The sequence below is a fragment of the Vicia villosa genome, linkage group LG1 (genome assembly GCF_029867415.1).
Source record: "Vicia villosa cultivar HV-30 ecotype Madison, WI linkage group LG1, Vvil1.0, whole genome shotgun sequence".
Classification (NCBI taxonomy): domain Eukaryota; kingdom Viridiplantae; phylum Streptophyta; class Magnoliopsida; order Fabales; family Fabaceae; genus Vicia; species Vicia villosa.
This window is the reverse complement of record NC_081180.1, coordinates 158,514,731-158,540,057: the sequence shown is the minus strand read 5'-3', so window position 1 is coordinate 158,540,057 and position 25,327 is coordinate 158,514,731. Positions and strand designations below refer to the sequence as shown.

Sequence of the window (25,327 nt, the reverse complement as noted above, 5' to 3'; positions counted from 1 at the left end):
TAGTTGAAGGTGATATTTATGCGTCAGCAAGCTTCCAGTAGATTTGACAATGTTGTTGGAGCATATATGTTGTTGTTGTTCGATTGCATCATTCTTGCCGACAAGACTTTTACTCTTGTAGAGGCAAAATATTTACCACTATTTAGGAACTTGGATGGATGTGGTAGATATTGCTGAGGGAATCTGTACTTATCACACTCTACGAATATTTAGGTGATGCTTCCTTCTATATAGGCAAGCAGCTTGACGGATATGCCTCTCTTCTACAAGTACGAAATGTTTAATTTTAATTTTAATTTGACTTAAATTTATTTATTTATAATTATTTTAATTAATAATATTCATGTTGTGTAACAATGTTGATTCATGAGTATTTTCCAACAATTGGCAACAGAGGATTATTTGGGTTTGGTCGTATCGGTAGTCCACTTCTGAGGGCGATGAAATGGGGTTACAAGCAAGAAACACAAAAGGTTGATGACATTATGCATGTATTAGATGCATTGACCCTATTGATGTCATTTGAAGGCCTTTTGAGGATCATAGACAATACCGTCCATTTGATGATATATGTCAGTACATGGGTGGTTTAAAATGGTATGGGACAATTGTGCTATATTTACGTGACAAGTTTCTGCGTTAGTTTGGATATAGATAACACATACCTCATCCACCTTCTGATGTTGAGTGGGCTGGATATGTACCGAGCGTATTAGAGGTGATCCATGGGGCAGTTTTCGCCAACACCCCATATGATGTGGATGATGACTATTTGGCTTTGTATTGTAGGGTGTCACATCCTCGTTTGGTAGCACTACCACGGGATGAGATGAGAGAGGTCCCAGTTCCTATCTATGACGATGGACCATTAGATCAGAGGTTAGCATATATTTCATATGAGCTTCATCGTTACTTACAGCGTCACAGACAGATAAGGAAGACTATGAATTCATTGAGATATTTCGGTCACTAAGCGTAGCTCAGGGCGGACCATTACCTAGGGGTGGACCAGTTACTTATGTATTATTTTGAGACTCGTGTATTAGGATACTTATCTACTATTTTTAAGAATTATGTAATAGAATTCAAAATATAACATGAAGTCAAATGTCAATATCATCCAATATAACATAAAGTAAAATGTCAATATAATTCAAAATATAACAACCACATTACAGTTATAATCTAGCATATTATGGCAGTACAAGTGTAAGATGTTGTCAATGTTGTAATCATCTGACAAATCTTACCATCCAAGAAGTCGCATATTTTGATATGAAGGGTCACGATGAACATCATATCCCACATGTTTCTTCTCTTTCTTCTTCATCCCTCCTTTGGTTTTTATTTTTTCAGGCAGTGGGCACATTTTTTTTGTAGTGGGATAAGCAATTTCACACACCCTACTTTTTAGTGCTCTTTATCCTGCAACTTCTAGTGACCCGAACCTTTTCCAAATTGCATCAATTGCATTGGTCATGTCCACCTCTGATCACTCATATGCATCTACCTCTTGTTTTCCTTCCATACTTAGCTTTCTCCAATGGATATGACTAGCCTTAATTGGTATCGAATCAACACTCAATTTGTATCTCCCAAACTCACAAACACAAGGTAACCAATATACTTTTCTATGAGAACACTTGCACTTTTGAGTGTTGGTACCTGTGAGGGCATACACTCCCAACTGTATTTTAATGATGTCAAAACCCTCTCATTGCAGTGTCAAGATGGGTAGTCAGGGAACCTCTCAAAGAAATAAGTGGTTTTGCAAGTAAACACTGGATGCGTCGATGCATACCATCCTTGAGTCGACGTATACAACATAAATCTGCATTGGAGCAACTTCGGGACAGATCACGCCGACCCAATGGTCGGCTCATAACTGGAAGTAACAAAATTCCAGCATGCGTCGATCTATGAATCACTAGGGTCGACACATGGCAATAAGAAAAATGATTCCACCAAAAATGGGAGAGATCACGCCGACCCAAATAGTGGACGTATATTGGGAGTCAATACATTGACCAAATGCGTCGATGCGCTCCCTTGTAACGGATGACGTATTGAGCAAAATTTCGCCTCTTGCTTGGTTCGGGAGAGGACGCGCCGACTGGCCTTGTGGGAGCGGTCGACCGCTCGCAACTGATAAGCTCTTTTTATTGCATTCTGATCCATTGATTTTTTGGCTAACACATATAATATCATTGAATGTCATTTTTCAGATATAACAAGAAAAGTGAAGGATATACACCAAGAGCTCTTCATCTTCTATCACCCAAACATTCTTCAACAACTACACACAATTTTGTTTTTTAAACATAGTGCTTTGATGGATTGATAACGTTCAAACTAAAGTTAGAGATTCAGCATTGGGTTGAGCTTTTTGTGGGTTTTTTCTTGGATAAAATCTTTGAGATTTTCTCCTCAAAGATCTTGAATATTTGGGGTTTTTTTCACAAATCAAAGCTTCATCAAATTCAGCCGAGTGAAGAGATTGAGGAACTGTGGGTTCGCTTAATTATATCACGATAACCGGAGGATTGTGAATATTGATTTGGGGTCAAATTCTTAAGATTGAAATCAACCGAGTGAAAGGTATGCAGATCATTGATAACGTGTAAATGAGTAGCGTTATCCGTAAGTTTGTTCGAAGGATTTGATATACTTGGTTTAGCTCGAATCAAGGGAAGAGAAGAGTATTATATTAATTTTATGCAATTCTAAAATTGGGTATTGTTGAAAGTATTTTGGGTAAATATTTTCTAATATATCGTATCCACAGAGACTGAGTAATATTGTTTCCGTTCTATAGTCGAATTATAATGAGTTAGTGAAAAGTTTTGGTTTTGATTGTTTGTTCTCAAATTGCATATAACAGAATAATAATTGAATGATAAAAAGCTTAAAGACGAATAACAATGGTGAATGAATATGTTAAGTTCTAGGGTTCATCAACCTATTCACATGCAATACTCAATTAATCCACAAGTGAACATGATCTAAGTTATTATCTTCATTCATCCTCAAAACTGATATTATGTCTAATAATCAATCTAGAACCACCTATACCGGTATGATATTCGATCTCTCAGAATAACTATAAAGATAAAGGGAATTAACCGCGATGATTTAAGAAAACTTCTTCAAAATCTCATCTCTGAGTATTAATCAACAAGTCAATGTAAAAACCTAGGGCGAAAGTACGAAACCTATCTCTTGATTGATAGTTCAACAATGATATAAAATAAAAGCAAGGTTTTTCATTGATAATAAACTTAAACAAATGTTCATAGGAATTATTTAAGTAGTTGTATATTCATAGGTTAACTACTACCTTAAACTCAATACAATGGGATTTAGCTCTCCATAGCCATGAAGCACACACAAAATTTCATGGAAGGATTCATCTTCATCAAGGGAATGTCTTCAATTGATGTTGAATTCTCCGTCAGAAGTTGTTGTTTGCTCTGGAATAGGATTGCTCTCTCAATTTCGCACACCAAAAGATCCCCCTTTTATGAGAATTAGGGCTTCTATTTATAATAATTGACCCTTGTTACGCAGCCACCGCGCCTCGGAATGGATTGGCGCGGCGCAAAAACAAGTCAGAGGAGATGGCGTGCCTCGCTCCTTGTTAGCGCGGCTCGGCCTTTGCTTCACCTTCCTTCTTTGTAATTCTTCCTCTCCAAGAGCTTTCCACTTGCGTGTATCTTCGACTTTGTTTCCAACCTTCAATATCTGCACAAATAACACCCAAAGTGACGCAAGTTGTTCTAAAATTAGTATCAAACCACTAAAGTTCAATTCTAACCATAAACTCCTTAAAAAGCATAAGATAAGTTCACTTTTAGCTCAAAAGGTATTTAATTTATCACATGAAAACACTACTAATTCACTCCTAACAAACTCTCCCCAACTTAGAGTTTTGTTTGTCTTTAAACAAAATTACTTACCTCAGTGATTACAACAACACATACCAACAATCATGCAACAGGTTTTTCAAAAAGTTTTTCAAATGGTTCAATTCAGTGACCAACTTAGATACTCTTCATCTCCCTACAAACTCAGAACATACACATGAAACAGATTTTGAAAGGAAATTACCTCCAAAAGTTCAAAACACTACACCACCGCAGTTGAATCAGCGCTAATCACTCTCATCAAAAAGTATGATGAATAAAAGAGGAGTTAAACACTCATCCAAACAATTAAATCAACAAAAATCTGTATCATACGTTCACCGTATTGTTAGCATCAAGTCCTGTGGAATCTGAGAATCAAAAGGTCTTTATAGGGTTGTAATGTGGTTTAGATTCAAAGAAAAGAAGATGTTCAAGGGTTGTTCCTATTCTAGGGAAGCATCTGAATCACACAACTCATTCTTTTTTTATTATACCATTAGCTTTCTTACATGTTCATCTTTTCATTCGTAGCTCAATATTTCTTTTATTGTCAACACTGTCTAAGTTCAGATGTTGTTTTTCTCTTGTTTATTTTCTCTTTTTTTTTTCAAGCTACGAAATTCTTTTGTTCTTTGCAAATCACCACCTGTACTTACTCTTCTTTTGATTATGAATCTCCCCAACTTGGAGATTAACCTGTATTCAGATTCTATGAATGCTCCCCTACTTTCTAAAAAGGTAAAAGAGAAAACACATCACCAAAGTGTATGGTTGATGGTCCAAAACAAAACTTTTCATTGAGATCAAAACCTCACCAGATGTTTTTCTCGGCGCATATTATGAAATTTATCTTGACCTCAGTCTCAAAGAATGGTTAGCAAAGGATCACACTCTCACAGAAAAAATAAGTTTAAAGATGGAATAGGCTCAAAGAAACTCTCAGATTCAAGCAAGTGCCTAAGTCCTTTTCACAGATTTCCACAAAACGATACGACAAACGGTTTAGCATAATACAAACAAGTCAAAATAATCGATGGTCTCCTACATATAGTAAACAATGGAAAGCTTTTCTCACAATGGTTAAGGCTAAGCTGATCCAACAAAAATAATGTACCATAAAGAACTTCTGCCAGTATTTACTAACAACCTACGTTTCATGCACATACTAAGAGTTTGAGTTCGAAAATTCATACCTGCCTTGTCACTTTTATTGAAAAAGAAAGGGAAAAATTAATTATTCAAAAATTTCCACTCACTACCACTTTCATGCATGTTGCTCCATTGTTGGTATTCTCACTGTCTTGCTTGAGCTTTTCATTATGCTGTAGAAACTACTCATTCTAAACTGGGGATAAAACAAACAAATAATAAACAGAAAATTGAAAAATGCAAACGAGTAAATCCACCCCCCAACTTGAACTAAACATTGACCTCAATGTTTCAGAACAAGCCCGAGAGAGTTGACTCACAAAGGGTATTGCCATATAAATTGCTTCTTCCTAACTTTCACCGGAAAGGTCCCCTTCTTATTTCCTGAAATAAAAATAAGCAAAACAAAATAAAACATTAGAAGTGTGGGTTACCTCCCACGAAGTTCCTCGTTTAGCGTCACATGGCTTGACGGTTCATGGTTGAATCATCAACCATTGTCTCGTTTCCTTGGTACTTTTCTTACCAATGTGAAACCCCAAAAGTATTTAATGTTTGCTTGTTTGGTTTCTTCATCCTTAATTCTTACCACTTCAACTCGCGATCTCTCTTCCTTCATTTGTTTTATCCTCTCCTTAAGAGAGATAACCTCCTTATCCGTTAATTTCTTCGTCGGTGAGAACCTATCCTTGATGACTTTGACAAATTTTGGCTTTAACTCTAAACCTTCTAAAGATAGGATGGTGATTTGCAAACGGCTAAACATTTCCATTGGCCGAAAGTAATGACTCTCATTCCCTTCTTTATTAGGAACCTGTAGAGGAAGTAATTCCAATGAGAGTTTATGCTCCTTTGCATTACTACTCTTCTTCAACTCTAAGTCCACCATATTCTCTTTTGAAAAAGTTTCAACTTTTGAAGTTTCTAACTCATTCACGACTTCTTTGATTATATCCTCCTTTTTTGTTCTTTCGCCTTACACATCATCTACTTTTTTAGGAGGTCTTGGATAAGGTAGCTTCATTGAGAGCTCATACTCACTTTCTATATTTTTCTTGATGTTTACATGCTCTATATTATCCTTTTCAACAACATCTTCTTTGTCATCATCATTGTTTTCAACTTCCTCATCAATCACTTTTACACTCCTTATAGAAGTAGCATTGCAGGTTTCTTCACAAGTCATAGGGTTTTGAAGAGTTGAGACTTGACTTACGTTTTGCTCGGTGAAGAGTTTGGTAATTTGAACATCTTGACTTTCCCGGTTTTGTTGAATGGCTAAAGAGAATTGCATGAATTGATTCATGGTTTCCTCTAACTCAGAGGGTCCTCTTTGATAACCTTGATTATAGTGTGAAAGCCTTTGTTGTTGATATTCAGGGTTAGCCATATGATATTCCATCGTATCTTCCGGTGTGCACCATCCGATATCATGAAACTCATTGACTTGAGGTGTAAATTGTGACACACTTTGAAGGAGATACTCCATTTGTTGAGTTCGGATATCGTTTTGAGCATGAATCGCAACATTTATATTTGGGTCGAACATTCCGACAAACAAACATCTACAAAACTAGCAAACAAGTGAAATAACAGGATACAAAAAATAATAATAAGAATAATAAAAATCAAAATTAAAGTAACTAACTAAAAATCTAAAATAAGGGAACTAACTAAAAATCTACAATAAAGGAGCTAACTAAAAATCTAAAAGGAACTAAACTAAAAATCTAAAATTACGTAACTAAACAAAAAATCTAAAATTAAGCAACTAAAAAAAATCTAAAATTAAGTAACTAAACAAAAAAAATCTAAAATTAAGTAACTAAACAAAAAATCTAAAATTAAGCAAATAACTAAAAATAATACGACTATTGCAATGCGTGCAATATTGACACAGTCCCCGACAACAGCGCCAATTTGTTGAAAGTATTTTGGGTAAATATTTTCTAATATATCGTATCCACAAAGACTGAGTAATATGTTTGCCGTTCTATAGTCGAATTATAATGACTTAGTGAAAAGTTTTGGTTTTGATTGTTTGTTCTCAAATTGCATATAACAGAATAATAATTGAATGATAAAAAGCTTAAAGACGAATAACAATGGTGAATGAATACGTTGAGTTCTAGGGTTCATCAACCTATTCACATGCAATACTCAATTAATCCACAAGTGAACATGATCTAAGTTATTATCTTCATTCATCCTCAAAACTGATATTATGTCTAATAATCAATCTAGAACCACCTCTACCGGTATGATATTCGATCTCTCAGAATAACTATAAAGATAAAGGGAATTAACCGCGATGATTTATGAAAACTTCTTCAAAATATCATCTCTGAGTATTAATCAACAAGTCAATGTAAAAACCTAGGGCGAAAGTACGAACCCTATCTCTCGATTGATAGATCAACAATGATATAAAATAAAAGCAAGGTTTTTCATTGATAATAAACTTAAAAAATTGTTCACAGGAATTAATTAAGTAATTGTATCTTCATAGGTTAACTACTACCTTAAACTCAACACAATGGGATTTAGCTCTCCATAGCCATGAAGCACACACAAGATTTCATGGAAGGATTCATCTTCATCAAGGGAATATCTTCAATTGATGTTGAATTCTCCGTCGGAAGTTGTTGTTTACTCTGGAATAGGCTTGCTCTCTCAATTTCGCACACCAAAAAATCCCCCTTTTATGAGAATTAGGGCTTCTATTTATAATAATTGACCCTTGTCACGCAGCCACCGCGCCTCGGAACGGATTGGCGCGGCGCGAAAACAAGTTAGAGGCGATGGCGCGCCTCGCTCCTTGTTGGCGCGGCTCGGCCTTTGCTTCACCTTCCTTCTTTGTAATTCTTCCTCTCCAAGAGCTTTCCACTTGCGTGTATCTTCGACTTTGTTTCCAACCTTCAATATGTGCACAAATAACACCCAAAGTGACGCAAGTTGTTCTAAAATTAGTATCAAACCACTAAAGTTCAATTCTAACCATAAACTCCTTAAAAAGCATAAGATAAGTTCACTTTTAGCTCAAAAGGTAGTTAATTTATCACATGAAAACACTACTAATTCACTCCTAACAGGTATTGGTAACTATTCTTCTCTTGTAAACACTTAATGTATTTTTACATTTTACTTTCATTCACCATAATTCGTGTGATTATGAGCTCTTCCAACTTGGTGTATTTTGCACACCATGTGTTTGACAAAATTAACAAACACATAAATTATTGTCGTTATCTTAAAATAGATCATTGGTAGTAATAATCACTAGGTGTATACGTTAAGCAAATTGATATACTTAAGTATTGAATCACTTTTCATCAATATTTCACCATTCGGTTTCGCATATCCAGTCATTCCAATAACGGATTGTTTGTAGACGACTTTGAATCCGGGGAGCTTTCGCTTATCTTTTAAAAAGCGCGAAAAAATAAATAAGGGATCTATTCAACCCTCCTTCTAGATTTGTCACATCGTCTAACATTACCCACCATGTCAACCCTTAATACTCTTTAGCAATGCGCCTTAAAGAAGCTCTTGTTTCTGATCCACGCAAATTCCCGTAAAATGGACTAGTGTGTGCAAGATAAAACTTCATAAAAACTCTTATGAAATGAAGCTCTAATGTTGCTCAATTGTATCTTGAGACTGTCATTCATAGCCTCCCAATATTTTCACATATCACCTAAGTTGTTCTCCAACATCTGCTTTAATTTCCAATGCGCGGACTCAACCCTTAAAAAAACAAGTAAATACCCGTAATATTAAAATAAACAAACTATTGCTAAAATCAAGCATACCTATTGATAACTTATCCAATACCCAATCAAAATTCTCTGTTTGCGCAGATTCCATATAGACAAATGCAACAACAAATGTTAACTTAGTTGATGTCATACCAACTACTTCAAACAAAGGTTACCTATACTTGTTTGTCTTGTACATGATGTCCATAATCAATACAATAGAAAACATATTCAACAACTTCATTGATTCTGGATAGGCCCATAATGTATCTCTCACAAATTTCGACTCATCTTTTTTCCTACTCTAGTAAACATAAATTGAATCCTCTATCAACTTAAACAAATGTTACATTTTCGTTCTAGGACCCCTTATGTATTTCTGTAACTTAATCTTATGTTTATATATTTATGTGATCCGAGTGACATTCTCCGGATCTCGCTCTTGCAATGACAATAGTATATGTCTTGGCAGAACATGATGTTTTGTCAAATCAACAATATGTTGTTGTTCATCTATATTTAGTCGACCTACAAACATGTGACCAATAAATCTGTCAGGTAACCATGGTTGTGAAGTCCACATTTTACACTAATCTTCCAACCATAACCATCTTTTGATAGTGATGACCTAATTTTGAATGGGCAACCATATTTCTTACTGATCGGTCACCATTTCTACTTAATTTCGTCATAAATTCGGCATAAGATCGCCATACTTGGTAACACTTTGTGGTTGTTTTTAAGTGTTTTTCTTTGATTCATCTAGTTCTAGTTATTTTGTATGCATTTTGTTTTTGTGCCATTTATCTTTGGCTATTAGGTGCTTTTGATCTCTCTACTTGGTGGTTGTAGGTTAATTCTGGATCAGATGGAAATTGCACAAGTGTTGGTGTAAAAGAAGCTGAAAATCGTGACAGGCGTGTAGTATTTTGATCATAACTGAAGCTTCGTAACTCGGAATGACGCGGTTCCGGTGGCAAAATTTCGCTAACGAAAAGAGCTACAACTTTGATGTTGAAGTCAAAGCCAAAAGAGGCAGAGTCGGACACGGTCAGACCGTGTCAAGTGACACGGCCGTGTCCGACCTGTGGAAGAATTCTTCCCAAAAGTGGCAGAAGCTGACACGGTCAGCCCGTGTCAGCTGACACGGCCGTGTCAGCCTGCGCGTCAGATTTTAGAAATTCAGCATTTTGTGTTTTTTAAAGAACCAGAGGGCAGTTTTGGTATTTTACATAGACTAGGAAACCTATGAGGATAAATAAGTGATTTGGAGAAGGAGAAAAGGACTTTTTGGCCGAGAGAAGAAGCACGACTGAAGATGGGAGAAAACAAGGGTTTGGGAGAGAAGAAGGTTTTCATGAACGGAAGCGATTGAAGATCAACTATCATCTCAATTCTTGTAAAGTCTCTATTTTATATTTTATTTTCTTAAACATTATGAGTAGCTAAACTATTTTATGCTAGGGTGATGTCCCTAAATCTTTTCATGTAATGACTTGTTAAAACCGTTGTGATGAATTTGATGTTTTTATAATTTGAGTTTTTGATTCAGAGATTTTCATGCTTCATTGTATTGGAAAATATTTTGTTGATCTATGATTAGGGTTAGGCTTGACACACCACTCTAATGCGTTTTGAATCAAAACATTACCGGTAAATCGCTTAGGAATAAGGATTTCACCATAGTGATCATCCATTCTAGAACACGATGCATAATGCCTTAATACTAAAATCAATTATTGAGGAATTGAAATTGACTTTTAAGTATTAAGAAGTTCTCCACTAAGGAATTAGGGAAAACTATTTTATAGAATTGATACTCAATTGTGGGCACATCTTTTCATGAACAACGGTGTTTTCAAGGGGTTACATAAGATTTATACATCAACCTTAGCATGCTTTCTCATTTGTGAACCAAATCATCATTTACTTATCGTTTTTAATTATAAACAGTTAGTAGTTTTATCAAGCAAATCAAAAAACCAACCATAGCTTTTTGTTCAATTGAAAATTTAGTCCTGGCTTATATTTTACCCGCAGTCCTTGTGATCGATACTTGGATTCAACTCCATTTTAATAACTACATCGGTAATAAAAATAGTACACTTGCTATTTTCCGATCAAGTTTTTGGCGCCATTGCCGGGGACTGCTAAAATATAGAGTTTTGATTTTAGTTCAATTGAAATTTTGTTGCTCGTCAACTAAAATTTTGTTTTTGTTTTTTTTTATTTGAATTTGTTTTTATCATAAAAAAAAAGAAAAAAATAAGTCAGATTATTTTTGCTTCATGAATTCTTCTATACTTTGCTAGTAACAAAGTTTCTGAGTTTTGTAGCCATGTATTGTTTTGATACATTGCCACCTGTATCTCCTGCATGTTGGTCGCCTGATTCGGGAGTCACTTTGGAAGAGGCGACTAAAATTTTTAAAGCATATAAGAGGGAGGTAAGAATCCTTATGAATGAATGTAAGGAAGCTAACTTTTATCCAGATAGGTTTATTTGGAGAAAGTTAGAGTTGGAAGAAGAATATGTTGAACCAGAAGAAAAATACATAACATCAGATGAAGAGGATGTAGTAAGAATAGAAGAATTTGAGGTAAAAAAGAAATGTGGGGAAGAAGAAATAAGGAAACTTGAAGATGATCGAGTCTTGGATAAAACCACAAATTTAACAATTTGTGAAGATATGGACATCCCACATGAAAATCTTCAACAAAAGAGTATCCCCCAAAACTATTTCTATAACAAGGTATATGAAAGACAAGAAATTGACAAAGTATTGGAAGACATTTATGCCTTGTTCAATAAAATCAAGCTAAAGAGGATTTGGCAGCAACATTATCAATACTTTAAGTTCATGGGATTGCTACCAAACAAAAGAAAGAAAAAAGATGATGTGTTCTTTGTATCATATATGCCACCCTAATAAAGGGTAATGGACCGTCGAGCCATGCGACGTTAAACGAAGCGCTTCGTGGGAGGCAACCCCCGGTTTTAATAATTAATTTTTTCTGTTGGTTTGTTATATTTTCAGGAAATAAAAGAGAGCATCTCTAGTGGAAGCTAGGAAGTGATCATCGGAATGCAATACCTCTGTAAGCAACCTCTCCAAGGCTGGTTCTTAAACATTGAGGACAATGTTTAGTTCACGTGTGGGAGGGGTTCTTTTCAGTTGCTTTTAGTTGATTTCCATTTTTTGTTTTTGTGTTTGTGTGTTGTGTTGACATTGTGTTATAGTTTGGGCGATGGATGCCGAATGAATGATGAATGGTAGTTAGTGGATGAAAGGTGCAACCTGAACTTAATCTCTCGAGGTACTTTGGAAGTGGACATAGCCGAAAGTGTCGGACGCAACTTGAAGAACTGGACTGAGAAGGCAAGTGGTGAAATCGAGCCGGAAAGGAAAGTCACATGACATAAAGGGTGTGTTGAAGCTGCGAACTTAGCCTACATGGTGAGGAACATAAAAAGCCAAACACATGTAAAGATCATCATGAGAGTGAAATCAGGTATGGCTTTATCTCTCTAATTTTGCGTTTGTCCTACCGACACAGTACAAATATGAAATCACACACTGAGGCACTTGTTTGTTCTCCCCAGAGCCTTTCCGTCCTCCATTTATTTTTGTTTTATCCCTCGTTAAACCCGTTGAGCCATTCCCCCTTGTTTGTTTAATCCCACACATGTCATCCTTAACCATAATTCTATCATTTTTGTTTGGCACTTGTGTAATTATTGTTTCTTTTGAACTTGTGTGAAATTGTAAGTTTGGGGTGGTGCTTAAGAAAATAAAGGGCAAGTGTGATATGAAAAAAAAAAGAGAAAAGAAAAGTGTGTAAAGCACAAGAAAACAAAAAGAAAAAAATAGTTTGAAACACTTGCCTAAAAAGATTTGAAAGACTCGAACGATGTTGATTACCCGGTAATTAGGTAAAAAGGAGAGTCTAAGAAGAAACCCCCTCACACAAAACCGAACACAAAGACAAGAAGAATAACATAAGTGCTAGTTCATAAACCATTTGCATATCAATTCCTTGTTTATCCTTCCTTCCACCTCAGCCCCGTTATAACCTAAAACGCCCTCAAAAGTGTGTGAATTCTTTTTGTGTAGTGAAAGTAGAATGTGTGCAAAGTCAAGGGTTGATATTGCATATCATGATGTTGAGCGAAAAACACTCTAACCCCGAGAGACAATGTGAGAAGTGTGAAAATTTTGCAGGTGAAATACACTCTATTGTGAAGTGTGATGGGCAACAAGGTTCGATAAGCCCAACAGCTTAATCAAGAAAGGGAAGTAAGTTGCGAAAGACATCGACTATGTTGTGGAAAAGAAAAGTTTAAGGTGACCTCTGTTTGATCTCTTGCATCACTTGAGGACAAGCAATGAGATAAGTTTGGGGTTGTGATCGGTCACCATTTCTACTTAATTTCGTCATAAATTCGGCATAAGATCGCCATACTTGGTAACACTTTGTGGTTGTTTTTAAGTGTTTTTCTTTGATTCATCTAGTTCTAGTTATTTTGTATGCATTTTGTTTTTGTGCCATTTATCTTTGGCTATTAGGTGCTTTTGATCTCTCTACTTGGTGGTTGTAGGTTAATTCTGGATCAGATGGAAATTGCACAAGTGTTGGTGTAAAAGAAGCTGAAAATCGTGACAGGCGTGTAGTATTTTGATCATAACTGAAGCTTCGTAACTCGGAATGACGCGGTTCCGGTGGCAAAATTTCGCTAACGAAAAGAGCTACAACTTTGATGTTGAAGTCAAAGCCAAAAGAGGCAGAGTCGGACACGGTCAGACCGTGTCAAGTGACACGGCCGTGTCCGACCTGTGGAAGAATTCTTCCCAAAAGTGGCAGAAGCTGACACGGTCAGCCCGTGTCAGCTGACACGGCCGTGTCAGCCTGCGCGTCAGATTTTAGAAATTCAGCATTTTGTGTTTTTTAAAGAACCAGAGGGCAGTTTTGGTATTTTACATAGACTAGGAAACCTATGAGGATAAATAAGTGATTTGGAGAAGGAGAAAAGGACTTTTTGGCCGAGAGAAGAAGCACGACTGAAGATGGGAGAAAACAAGGGTTTGGGAGAGAAGAAGGTTTTCATGAACGGAAGCGATTGAAGATCAACTATCATCTCAATTCTTGTAAAGTCTCTATTTTATATTTTATTTTCTTAAACATTATGAGTAGCTAAACTATTTTATGCTAGGGTGATGTCCCTAAATCTTTTCATGTAATGACTTGTTAAAACCGTTGTGATGAATTTGATGTTTTTATAATTTGAGTTTTTGATTCAGAGATTTTCATGCTTCATTGTATTGGAAAATATTTTGTTGATCTATGATTAGGGTTAGGCTTGACACACCACTCTAATGCGTTTTGAATCAAAACATTACCGGTAAATCGCTAAGGAATAAGGATTTCACCATAGTGATCATCCATTCTAGAACACGATGCATAATGCCTTAATACTAAAATCAATTATTGAGGAATTGAAATTGACTTTTAAGTATTAAGAAGTTCCCCACTAAGGAATTAGGGAAAACTATTTTATAGAATTGATACTCAATTGTGGGCACATCTTTTCATGAACAACGGTGTTTTCAAGGGGTTACATAAGATTTATACATCAACCTTAGCATGCTTTCTCATTTGTGAACCAAATCATCATTTACTTATCGTTTTTAATTATAAACAGTTAGTAGTTTTATCAAGCAAATCAAAAAACCAACCATAGCTTTTTGTTCAATTGAAAATTTAGTCCTGGCTTATATTTTACCCGCAGTCCTTGTGATCGATACTTGGATTCAACTCCATTTTAATAACTACATCGGTAATAAAAATAGTACACTTGCTATTTTCCGATCACTTACTAACTCTTTATAGTTCATTATCTTCTTCTTTGTATTTTCCACCTCAATCACAATCAAATATTACTTTGTCACTTCTTTCTCTTCTGTCTGTTTTGGTATCTGAATGAGTCATTATAACCGTCACTTTATTCCTAATTCCAATCTCTCTAATCCAACTTATTACCTCTTCTCGTGTATCAAATTTTTGAGCAGTTGCAAATACATCACTGGTATCTATGCATGTCTTATTTTTTATCACATATGATAAAAAGAATACCCATACTTGTTAAATATAAATAAAAAAAATCAATCAAGAAAATATTTTAAAAAAGGCGAACCTAGGAAAGAAATCTAGTTGGTAATTAAAAAAAGCAAAACCAGAACACTTGGATGGAAGTTACCCGGTGTTGTAAATGTAGTGAACCACATAACATTAAGACAAGTAATGCAGATGAATTTATCGAACCAGATAACTGTTTACCATGTTTTTCAGTTTATTGAGAAGTTGAACTGAATTTTAGATAGTCAACTTATCCGATTAAGAAAAATAACATATCAAATATCTTTGTAGCAGGTTATCCGGTTCACATGAAAATGGTGTGTCAATTTAAAAAGAGTAAATTTAAAATATTTAAAAATTGTTGGGGTAGATGGATAACCATAGGGTATGAAAAACTTCTAGTTGAAGAGTCATGGCTCATGTAAATAAGGACTTTCATTTCTTTTACAATAAAATGGACTCTAGAGATCAATAAAATGGAGTAAAATATTGTTTAAAAATAAATAAAAAAACCTTTTTAATGAACTTATTATTCATGATTTTTCAAAAAAAACTAATGGTTGATCATCATCTTAGTTCGTGAATCGTGAGGCATTCAAAAGCTTATGGTAGGTAAACTGTACAAGTACAACCCATTTTTTTTTTTGACAAAAAGTACAACCCATTTAGGTCAACAAATATTAATACGGCCTTTGAGCTCTTAATAAGGCAATTTGTTAGACATACCGCGTTTTCAATAATTAATATATACACTTTTTTTTTTTTTAATATATGGAATTTTGTTTTTCAAAATCTCACGTCTCCTATGACTCACGTCAAAGATGGTGTCAAACAAAATAGAGATAAGAAGAAAGAAAAAAAAAGTGAGATAGTTTAGATAAGCAAGTATAATGATATATCAACGAAAATAATATATCTGTCACCTTGTCACCTGTACATGGTACAATGCAATCCAATTCAGGTCAACACTTGCCTAAATGCCCTAAAAATATGGCCAATATGGCCTTTGAGCTTCCATAAAAGGCAACTTACTCCTTTCATTCATTTTTTTGTTTGTACTTTGAGGTTTTTTTTTACTTCAAAATGATTGACATTTTTAAACAAACAAATTAATTAAGTCCAATTAAAAATATTTGAAATAAAGAATTACAATCAATCATTAAATTAACAAAACCAATCAGCTGCATCTTCCGTTTATTGATGTGTGAATGTAAAGACTAATGCTCTATTTGTCATCACATATTTTATTTTAAGCTTATAGTTTATCCTTCCTCCGTTTAATATTGTTTAATTAAATTTTACTTTTCAGATTCACCCTATAATCAATATAATATATAATGGGTTTATATTTAAACAAAATCTATTAGTTATTTAATAAATTTTAAAAATAAAATTTACTTATAATATAGAATGCAGGAGTAGCATATAGCTCATACGTTTATATGACAATAAAGATTTATTTGATAACGGTATTTTCATCATGAATTTATAATATATTTATTAATTTATAGTTTATTTTCTAAACAATATTTCAAATAGTATCTTAATTTATAGTTTTTCCTTTTTTTTTTAATATTTTTTTTATGCAAAGACAATTCTATTAACTAGAAGGAAAGTCTGATACAAAAGCAAGAGGTACATCAGAGAAAGGAAAATCCAACCAAGATCTGGATCCTCCACTATGACCCAAACCAACAAGTTGGTGGGCTTCCTGATTACCATTCTTACTTATAAAAACAATTGTGGCTACAATAAACTGCTTCAGCAAAGCCAGACAGTCCACAACATAAGATTCTAAAACAACATTAACAGAAATTTGATACCATCAACTACAGAAAGGGCATTAGAGAAAATAATGATCTTGTGGATACTCAATGCCCTTACAATGCTGAGCGCCCACCTAATAGCAAATGCTTCAGCAACCGTAGGATCTACTTCCATGATAACTCTATCTGTTGCAAAATAGAAGACACTTCCCTCATTGCTTTTCATGACACAACCCATAGCAATTGACCCATCACCGAAGACACCTGCATACATATAAATTCTTACCAAACCGTTACCATTATCATCCTCTTCTACCAGGACCTGTTGTCTTCTATGAGACTTGTGAACCGAATTAGACTTGTTGAAATCGAGCACCCAACCCTTCGCCTCTTCTACAACCAATTGTGTGGAGAACCTGCTATTGTTAAAAACAACCATATTCCTATGATGCCAGACTTTCCATAAAATGACACTGAAAAATTGAGAACCAAGGGGATCCCCATCAATCAATACTTTCTCCAACCAATAGTCAACATAGGAATTAACACCGACTCTTAACCCCATAGGTGACAAAAACCAAACTTGTTTAATGAAATGATAGTGAAAAAAGAGATGGTCCACGGTTTCATCCCTGCCATGACAGAGTTGGCATTCCGTTGTGGTCTTGATGCCTTTCTTGACTAGGTTACCACGAGTAGGAAGAATATTCTTAACTAAACGCCACAGAAAATTCCAGATCTGGTGTGGATGGGTGCATTCCAAATTTTCTTCCAAATTCTGCCTTGGGAGTGAATGGAGGATTCTGGTGCTTTAGTCTCATGATTCGTTTTCAATAGATGGTACGCAGACTTCACCAAATACAGACCATCGTTTTCAAAGAGTGCCAAATGATAGAATCATCCAAGTTGATCCAAGAAAGAGGTATGCTGCAAATTTGAAAACTAGTCACAGGCCCAAAGCAATCAGAAATTAATTCCCGCTTCTAGCAGCATAGATCACTATCAATGAGATCAGTGACCGTGGCTCCTTGATCCAATCCCCAAACATTCCCTAGCACCTTAAATCTAGGCACTAGAGGCAGCCAACGATCCTTTAATATGTCAACTTTCCTCCCATTTCCTATCCTTCATCTACTCCCCAATTCCACCGCACCTCTTGCTCCAAGAATATTTCTCCAAGCGTAACTGGGCCTGTAACCCACTTGTGCCTCACTGATAGAAGTTCTTGGGCAGTATCGGATCTTAAACACACGTTCAAGCAAAGAGGAGCTTCCAGTTAAAAGCCTCCAATACTGTTTACCAAGCAGACTAACATTGAAGTCACTGATAACCCTAAAGCCCAAACCTTCCGAACTTTCCGCTTTAGCCATCTTGGACCAACTCATCCAATGGATCCTTCTTTCCTCTTTTGAGGAACCACACCAGAACCTAGCTAGAAGCTCATCTATCTCTTTGCAACATTCTTTAGGAAGCCTCAAATAACCCATAACATATGTCAGGATTGCTTGAGCCACTGATTTGATTAGCACTTCCTTTCCAGCCCTCGAGATAATCTTTTCCTTCCACACTTTCACCTTTTTCCACACCCTGTCAATAACTTGAGAAAAGACTACCTTTTTAGATCTGCCAAACAGAACTGGTAACCCCGGATATTTAGTATGAGCTTCAATCGTCTTTACACCCATCTTGTTACGGATTAAATTTTTCTCACTTTCAGCCACATTTTGACTAAACGAAGCCTCAGACTTATCAAGATTAACCATCTGTCCCGACGAATCTTGATATCTCTTTAACACCTCCACCATACGATCCGCTTCTAAAATAGATGCTCTTGTGAATAGCAAACTATCGTCAGCAAAAAGGAGATGTGTAATTGCTGGAGCAGTCCTCGCCACTTTAATTCCATGAATACTTCACTAGCTTGCCTCCTTCCTAAGCATATCAGATAAATTGTCAGCACATAACACAAAAAGGTAAGGGGATTGGGTCCCTTTGTTGGAGCCCCCTGCCAGGATAAATCATACTACTAGGCTGACCATTAAGTAAAACTTGGTAAGTGACAGATTTGATGCAGCGGGTGATTACTTGGACCATTAAATTCGGAAATCCCATGGTCTTGAGGACCCCAATGACTAAATTCCATTCAACTTTATCATATGCCTTGGACATGTCAAGTTTTAAAGCCATCACGCCCTTCTTACCTTTTTTCTTCTTCTTCATCCAATGAAAACACTCTAAGGCAATGAGTGTTTTATCTGTAATCAACCTTCCTTTAATGAACGCACTTTACTCTTCATCAATTAATTCAGGGAAGATCATCTTCATTCTATTCGCAATGGTTTTGGTAACCAGCTTCATGATAACATTACAAAGGCTGATAGGTATATACTCTTTGGGGAATGAAGGGTTTTTGGTTTTGGGGATAAGGGCAATGAAAGTGTTATTTATTTCAGTAGGATCTTGAGTATCATTGAAAATTCCCATAACTGTCTCTTTCATATCCTTCCCCACCACATGTCAGTACTTTTGAAAAAAAGGGCTGGTAAATCGTCTGGTCCTGGAGCTTTCAAGGGATGCATCTGCTGAAGGGTTGTCTCCACCTCCTCCTCACTGAATCTATTCTCATACAACAATTTTTGTTGCGCATTAGGCTTATCCCTCACCACATTGTAAGTTAACTCATTACAGTTTGGGTTAGAAGTTGTAAAAATATATCAGAGAAGTACTTTATTAACAAATCTTCACAACTCCTCCTTCCCGCCCTCCAATTACCATCCTCATCCTTCAACTGTTGAATTATATTGACTTTCTTCCTTTGAGAAGATTTTGTTAGAACAAGATTTGTTCTGATCAATATTCTTAGTTTTGATGATAACAATGTATATGAATTTTGTATAAGATAATGTGGTACTCTAATCCTATGCATTTTCCATTTCAGGAATTATATAAGGAGTACGCACAATTTAGCGCTAGAAGCACTGACTCAGAAGGTTCAGGTATGCAACATCAAAACATGCTCTCGCAAGACATCAGAAGATGGTCAAGCAGAATCAGAACATGGTCTATTGAAGCATCAGAAAAACATGAGATCAAAAGCAGAAGCACTGAAGTTCTTATGGTATCACGCTAAAGCACTTCAAAGTCAGAAGACAAGAAGATGCTCTGCACCAAGCTGTTTGACTTTGATTATTCAAACGTTGTATCTACAAATATCATATCAGAAGCAAGTACAAGGTGACAGGTTACTTTGACTAACAAAAGGAACGTTAGAAGCTACAAAAGGCAAAGTCAGTAGAAGCAGTAAAAGCAAGGCTCGAGGTAGTTGACAAAAGAGTGAAACATTAAATGCAGAGCTATACGGAACACGCAGCTCATTAAATGCTCCCAACGGTCATCTTCTCAAACGCCTATAAATAGAAGTTCTGATGAGAAGCTGAACACACAGAACTCTTGCGTAAAATACAGAAACGCTCTCAAATTCAAAAGCTCTCAAACTTCATCTTCAACCTCACTACACTTGTAATATCTTAGTAAGATTTAAGCTTATAACTTAAGAGAAATATCACAGTTATGATTATAGATTTTTAAGAAGCATTTGAATACTCTTGTAAACATTTATTTTACATTGATTTGTAAAAGGTTCCTAGAGTGATCAAGCTGTGATCAGTAGACTCTAGAAGACTTAGAAGTTTCTAAGTGGTGTATTCCTAGAGTGATCAAGTTGTGATCAGAATACTCTAGAAGACTTAGAGGGTATCTAAGTGGAAAACCATTGTAATCAAGATTGATTAGTGGATTAAATCCTCAGTTGAGGTAAATCACTCTAAGGGGGTGGAATGGAGTAGTTTCATTAACAACGAACTAGGATAAAAATCATTGGGCAATTGTTTTTATCTTAAGAGTTTTTAAAGTCACACTTATTCAAACCCCCTCTTTCTAAGTGTTTTTCTATCCTTCAATTGGCATCAGAGCGTCGGTTCTAGGTTCAAGCACTTAACCGTGTTAGAAAAAGATTCAGGAAGAGAAAAACACGTCTTTATGGCTGCTGAAAAAGATACATCTACATCTGGTTCTGTTGTTGAACAAAACAATGGAAACAATGGCTACACTAGACCACCAGTGTTTGATGGTGAAAACTTTGAATACTGGAAAGACAGATTAGAAAGTTACTTCCTTGGTCTAGATGGTGACTTATGGGATCTTCTTATGGATGGTTACAGACATCCGATAAATGCTAGAGGAGTAAAGATGTCAAGACAAGAAATGAGTGATGATCAAAAGAAACAATTCAAAAATCATCACAAGTGTAGGACTATTCTGCTGAATGCTATTTCTCATGCTGAATATGAGAAGATATCAAACAGAGAAACGGCCAATGACATCTATGAATCATTGAAAATGACTCATGAAGGAAATGCCCAAGTCAAGGAGACTAAAGCTCTTGCATTAATCCAGAAGTATGAAGCCTTCAAGATGGAGGATGATGAAAACATTGAAACAATGTTCTCAAGATTTCAAACCCTAACTGCTGGATTAAGAGTGCTTGACAAGGGATATACAAAGGCTGGTCATGTCAAGAAGATCATCAGAAGCTTGCCCAGAAGATGGACTAATATTGCAGGTTAAGGGTGATTATGAACCCTAATTGCCTTGCTTTTATTACTATGTTGCATATAGTTGTGAATCACAAAAACCTTGCTCTTGGTTGCATGATCATAATTGTTGCTATGTTCATAATGATGATAGAGGTGTTAATTACATGTATATTCTGCTAAGAATGGTTATTTTATGCTTGGAATAGTTTTGGATGAAAATAGATGTATTGGAACTGGTATAATGCAAGAAAAATGTGATTTTTACTTCTGGTTCAGTGACCAATCGATTGCATGGGTCAAGCAATCGATTGCACTATGAAAAATTGACATTCTGTGCTTCTGGTTCAGTGAGCAATCGATTGCACCTCACAGAAAATTATTCCTTTATTGTTTCGACCATAACTTGGGTTCTACCACTCGAAACGAAGCCCGGTCGGAAGCGTTGGAAAGGTCTTTCAATGGTCTTTAATAGTAAAATGTTTAAATATAATGAATTTGGTTCAATTATGGAATATGGTAATTGAATTCCTAATGGTATGATATGATCATTTTAGTAGAAATTAAATGATGATGAGTAATTGGAATCCATAATTATGTTATGGCATTGAAAATCCTAATATGGGTATGGACACGGTTTATGTATACTGGTGTAATACATATGAAGTGCCTTGATTGGTCATTTATTGTTTTATCCGTAGTTCCGGTTGTACGTTCTGTTGTATGCGTTTTTGCGTATGTCGCGGGTCAAAAAATCATCGCCACGAAATTGTAACAAACAGAGTCGCCACCAAATTTTATTTATTCCGATGGGAAAGGGAAAATATTGATAAAACCCTTGGGAAATGAAAACAATGAATAAGATGGTCTTCGCAACCAAATTTGGGTTCGGGAGTCGGTTAAGCAAGGGGAAGGTATTAGCACCCCTTACCTCCATCGTACTCGATGAGACCCATTTAGTTGTTTCGAAATCGAGAGTTAGCTTAAGTCTATGTTTATTTAATTAAGAGAAAGAACATGTTTTTGTGTTTTTTATTATGAAGAAAAAAAAGAAAAGATTTTTTATTATTATGCTCGCCAAGACGTTTGAGTCTTATGCCTACGTATTCCCAATGGGGAAAGTCAGAGCAATCTTAGTTCGAGGCTACGAAATTAGGTTTTTTATTAGTGTGCTCGCCAAGACATTTGAGTCTTGTGCCTACATATCTTCAATGGAAGAATCAAAGCGATTGTAGTTCGAAAGAACTACGAGTTTGTTGATTGATTTTAGGATGTATGATTGCGGATGTTTAGTAAAGTGTTTGGTTCAAAGGATCAAAGGTATTCAAGAGGTGTGCACCCCTTGTCACTTAATCACTTTGATTTAATTAAGAAGGATTTTTTTAATGTTTGATTCGAAGGATCAAAGGTATTCAAGAGGTGTGCACCCCTTGTCACTTAATCACTTTGATTTAATTAAGAAATATTTTGTAATCGTTTGATTCAAAGGATCAAAGGTATTCAAGAGGTGTGAACCCCTTGTCACTTAATCACTTTGATTTAATTAAGAAAGAAATTTTAATGTTTGTTTCAAAGGATCAAAGGTATTCAAGAGGTGTGCACCCCTTGTCACTTAATCACTTTGATTTAATTTTAAGGTTCGATTCAAAGGATCAAAGGTATTCAAGAGGTGTTTACCCCTTGTCACTTAATCACTTTGACATAGTTAAAAAAAGAAGATTAACAACTTGACGTTGGATCAAGCGTTTTAGGGTTTATGAAATGGGTCTAATCGCACTTGGGCGGAAAAGACAAGTTTTTGAAATAAGATTCGCACTTGGGCGAAATTTGCACTTGGGCAATGAAAAGACTTCGCGCTTGGGCGAAAAATGAAGTAATGAGTTTGAATTGATTTTTTGAAGTTTTTGTGAGAAGTTTTGAAATGGACTCGATGTTGGATCGAGTCGAGTGTTTATTGAATGAAAATAGTTTTTCTGAGGATTTTTGACGTATGTTCTAAGCATAATGGCATGAGAAATTAATAGCAATTTAACAAAAAACTAATATAATAGATAACTAAAAGAGATGGTGATTTTTTATTTGAAAATGGGGGTGTAAAGAGATTAGGCGCATGGGCCTTGAGGGTCAGGCCCATTAGGATGCAAACCCTAAAGCAACCAAGAAACCAAAACGCGTTTAAGGAGAAGAATAGAAGCCATTTCACGCTCTGCTTCTGAAGCTCATGCTCTGCGAACAACGACAACAAAAACACGCTCTTCCTCACGATTTCTCTCCATCTCTCGCAATCTTTTTCGATTATGGCTCAATAACAACTCAAACAAACATAAATCCTAAGCCCTAATTCAATGATTCATAAATTTACACAGGTGTATAAGAAGAGATTGAAAGAAAATCAAAACAGAATCAAAGAAGAAAATGCAAACTCAGGTATGTTCTTCTTACTTCAACGTCTGTTCTTCATTTGCTTCTGATTTTGCTCAATCCTTCTTCTGCTGCTTCTGCTGTTATGTCTGTTGAGTGCAATTATGTCGGTCTGTGTGTGTGAGCATTGTGAGGTTGTATGGGTGAGTTCTTGGCAGAAGTTCTAGTGATAAGGCTGTGCGTTTCTGTGCTGAGTATTGCAATAGGTGAAGGTTGAAGTTTAAGGTTTATGAGAGTTTGGTTGTGGAGTGAATGAGTGTGTGGTGTGTCGGTTTTGTGAAGGAATTGGGTGGGGGTGGCTCGGTGAGTGAAGCTATGGATTTGGATGAAGTTGAGTGTATGAGTGTCTGAGAGATGAAGGTGTTGGTATGTTTAGGTTGCAGGGCGTGAGTTATGGTTGCTGAGTATTGGGTGAATGGTTGAAGCTTTGTGTGTAATGTTTGGTATTCGATTGAAGGGTTGAATGAGGATGAGGTTCTGTATGTGATGGTTGATTTTGTGAAGGTGATTTGAGCACAGTTCTTTGTTGGTGTATGGAGAGTAATTTTCTGGGCAAAGGTTGGAGGCTTCTTTTGTTTGCGTTTTCTCCTCCCTTTTATTGTTGTGAGAGTCTCAATTTATAGCTGGATTGAGGGATCTTTTGGGGGGGAAATTGGCTGGATTTTGAACACTTCTGGTGATCTGATTTCATTGCTTTTTGTACAGGTTTTGTGGTTGTCCATTTTGGTGCAAGGTTTGGACAGTGGTGCAGGAAGGTTGTTGGAATAGAGCAGCAGATTTGCAGTATTTTTTTTTGGACTGTTTTGTTTGTTGTTTTGTACAAAGAATATGTTGTATGAAGATGATGGTTTAATGGTGAAGATGATGGACTGAGACGTGGAGATGAAATCAGGGCTCACGAAGAAACACTTTTTCCTTTCTTTTTTTTCTGTTGTCATTTTGTACATGCTGGATGCAATTGTAAATCACATGGCTTCTAAAACTTATTGTTTCAAAATTAAGGTTTGTAACAAAGACAAAAAAAAAAGACTTGGGCCTTAAACCTTGCCATAGCCCAACCATTTATTTATGCATGAATTGGAATGGATTTGTAACAAAAATCTCATTGTTTTTTTTTTTCAAATTTATCATATAGTTTAATATTCATTTATTTAATAATCAAAATATGACATTTCAATTAGTAAATAAATCGATTATTTAAAATAAATAATAAAAGGATAATGGATGCAAATGAATGATCAGGTAAAGATGGTGCAAATGAATCTATTATGACTTGATGCTATGTTGATGAATTGATTTATTAACAAAAAAAACTTAGGTCAAAATTTAGGGTATGACAGATGCCCCTATTTAATTTTCTTTAGGCAGATAGCTTGAATGACTTAGTCTTCGTGATATCAATGGCGGAAGAGAATTAAATACCGAAAGACCTAAATTTTGCCCTTTGACACAATGAGATGTTAGGAATGCATGGATGTATGAATTCTTGATGGGGATATGAAAACTGAAAGTAAATCGGTGGGGATTGATGAAATGATTAGTCAAGGAGTTCCAATGAGAACACTTGCTGGGGAAAGGCAATGGTGCCAAAAAGAATCGTTC

General features: G+C 35.7%; 1 protein-coding gene and 1 pseudogene across 1 annotated transcript; both read right to left on the bottom strand.

The window, feature by feature from the left end:
* Nucleotides 1-17,277, bottom strand: part of LOC131658181 (protein FAR1-RELATED SEQUENCE 11-like) — a 44,584-nt pseudogene extending 27,307 nt beyond the window's left edge.
* A 562-nt stretch (nt 17,278-17,839) lies between these two features.
* LOC131658175 (uncharacterized mitochondrial protein AtMg00310-like) lies at nt 17,840-18,517 on the bottom strand. Its single transcript, XM_058927504.1, has one exon. The coding sequence runs from the start codon at nt 18,515-18,517 to the stop codon at nt 17,840-17,842; it is 678 nt and encodes a 225-aa protein (XP_058783487.1).
* Nucleotides 18,518-25,327: the final 6,810 nt, after the last annotated feature.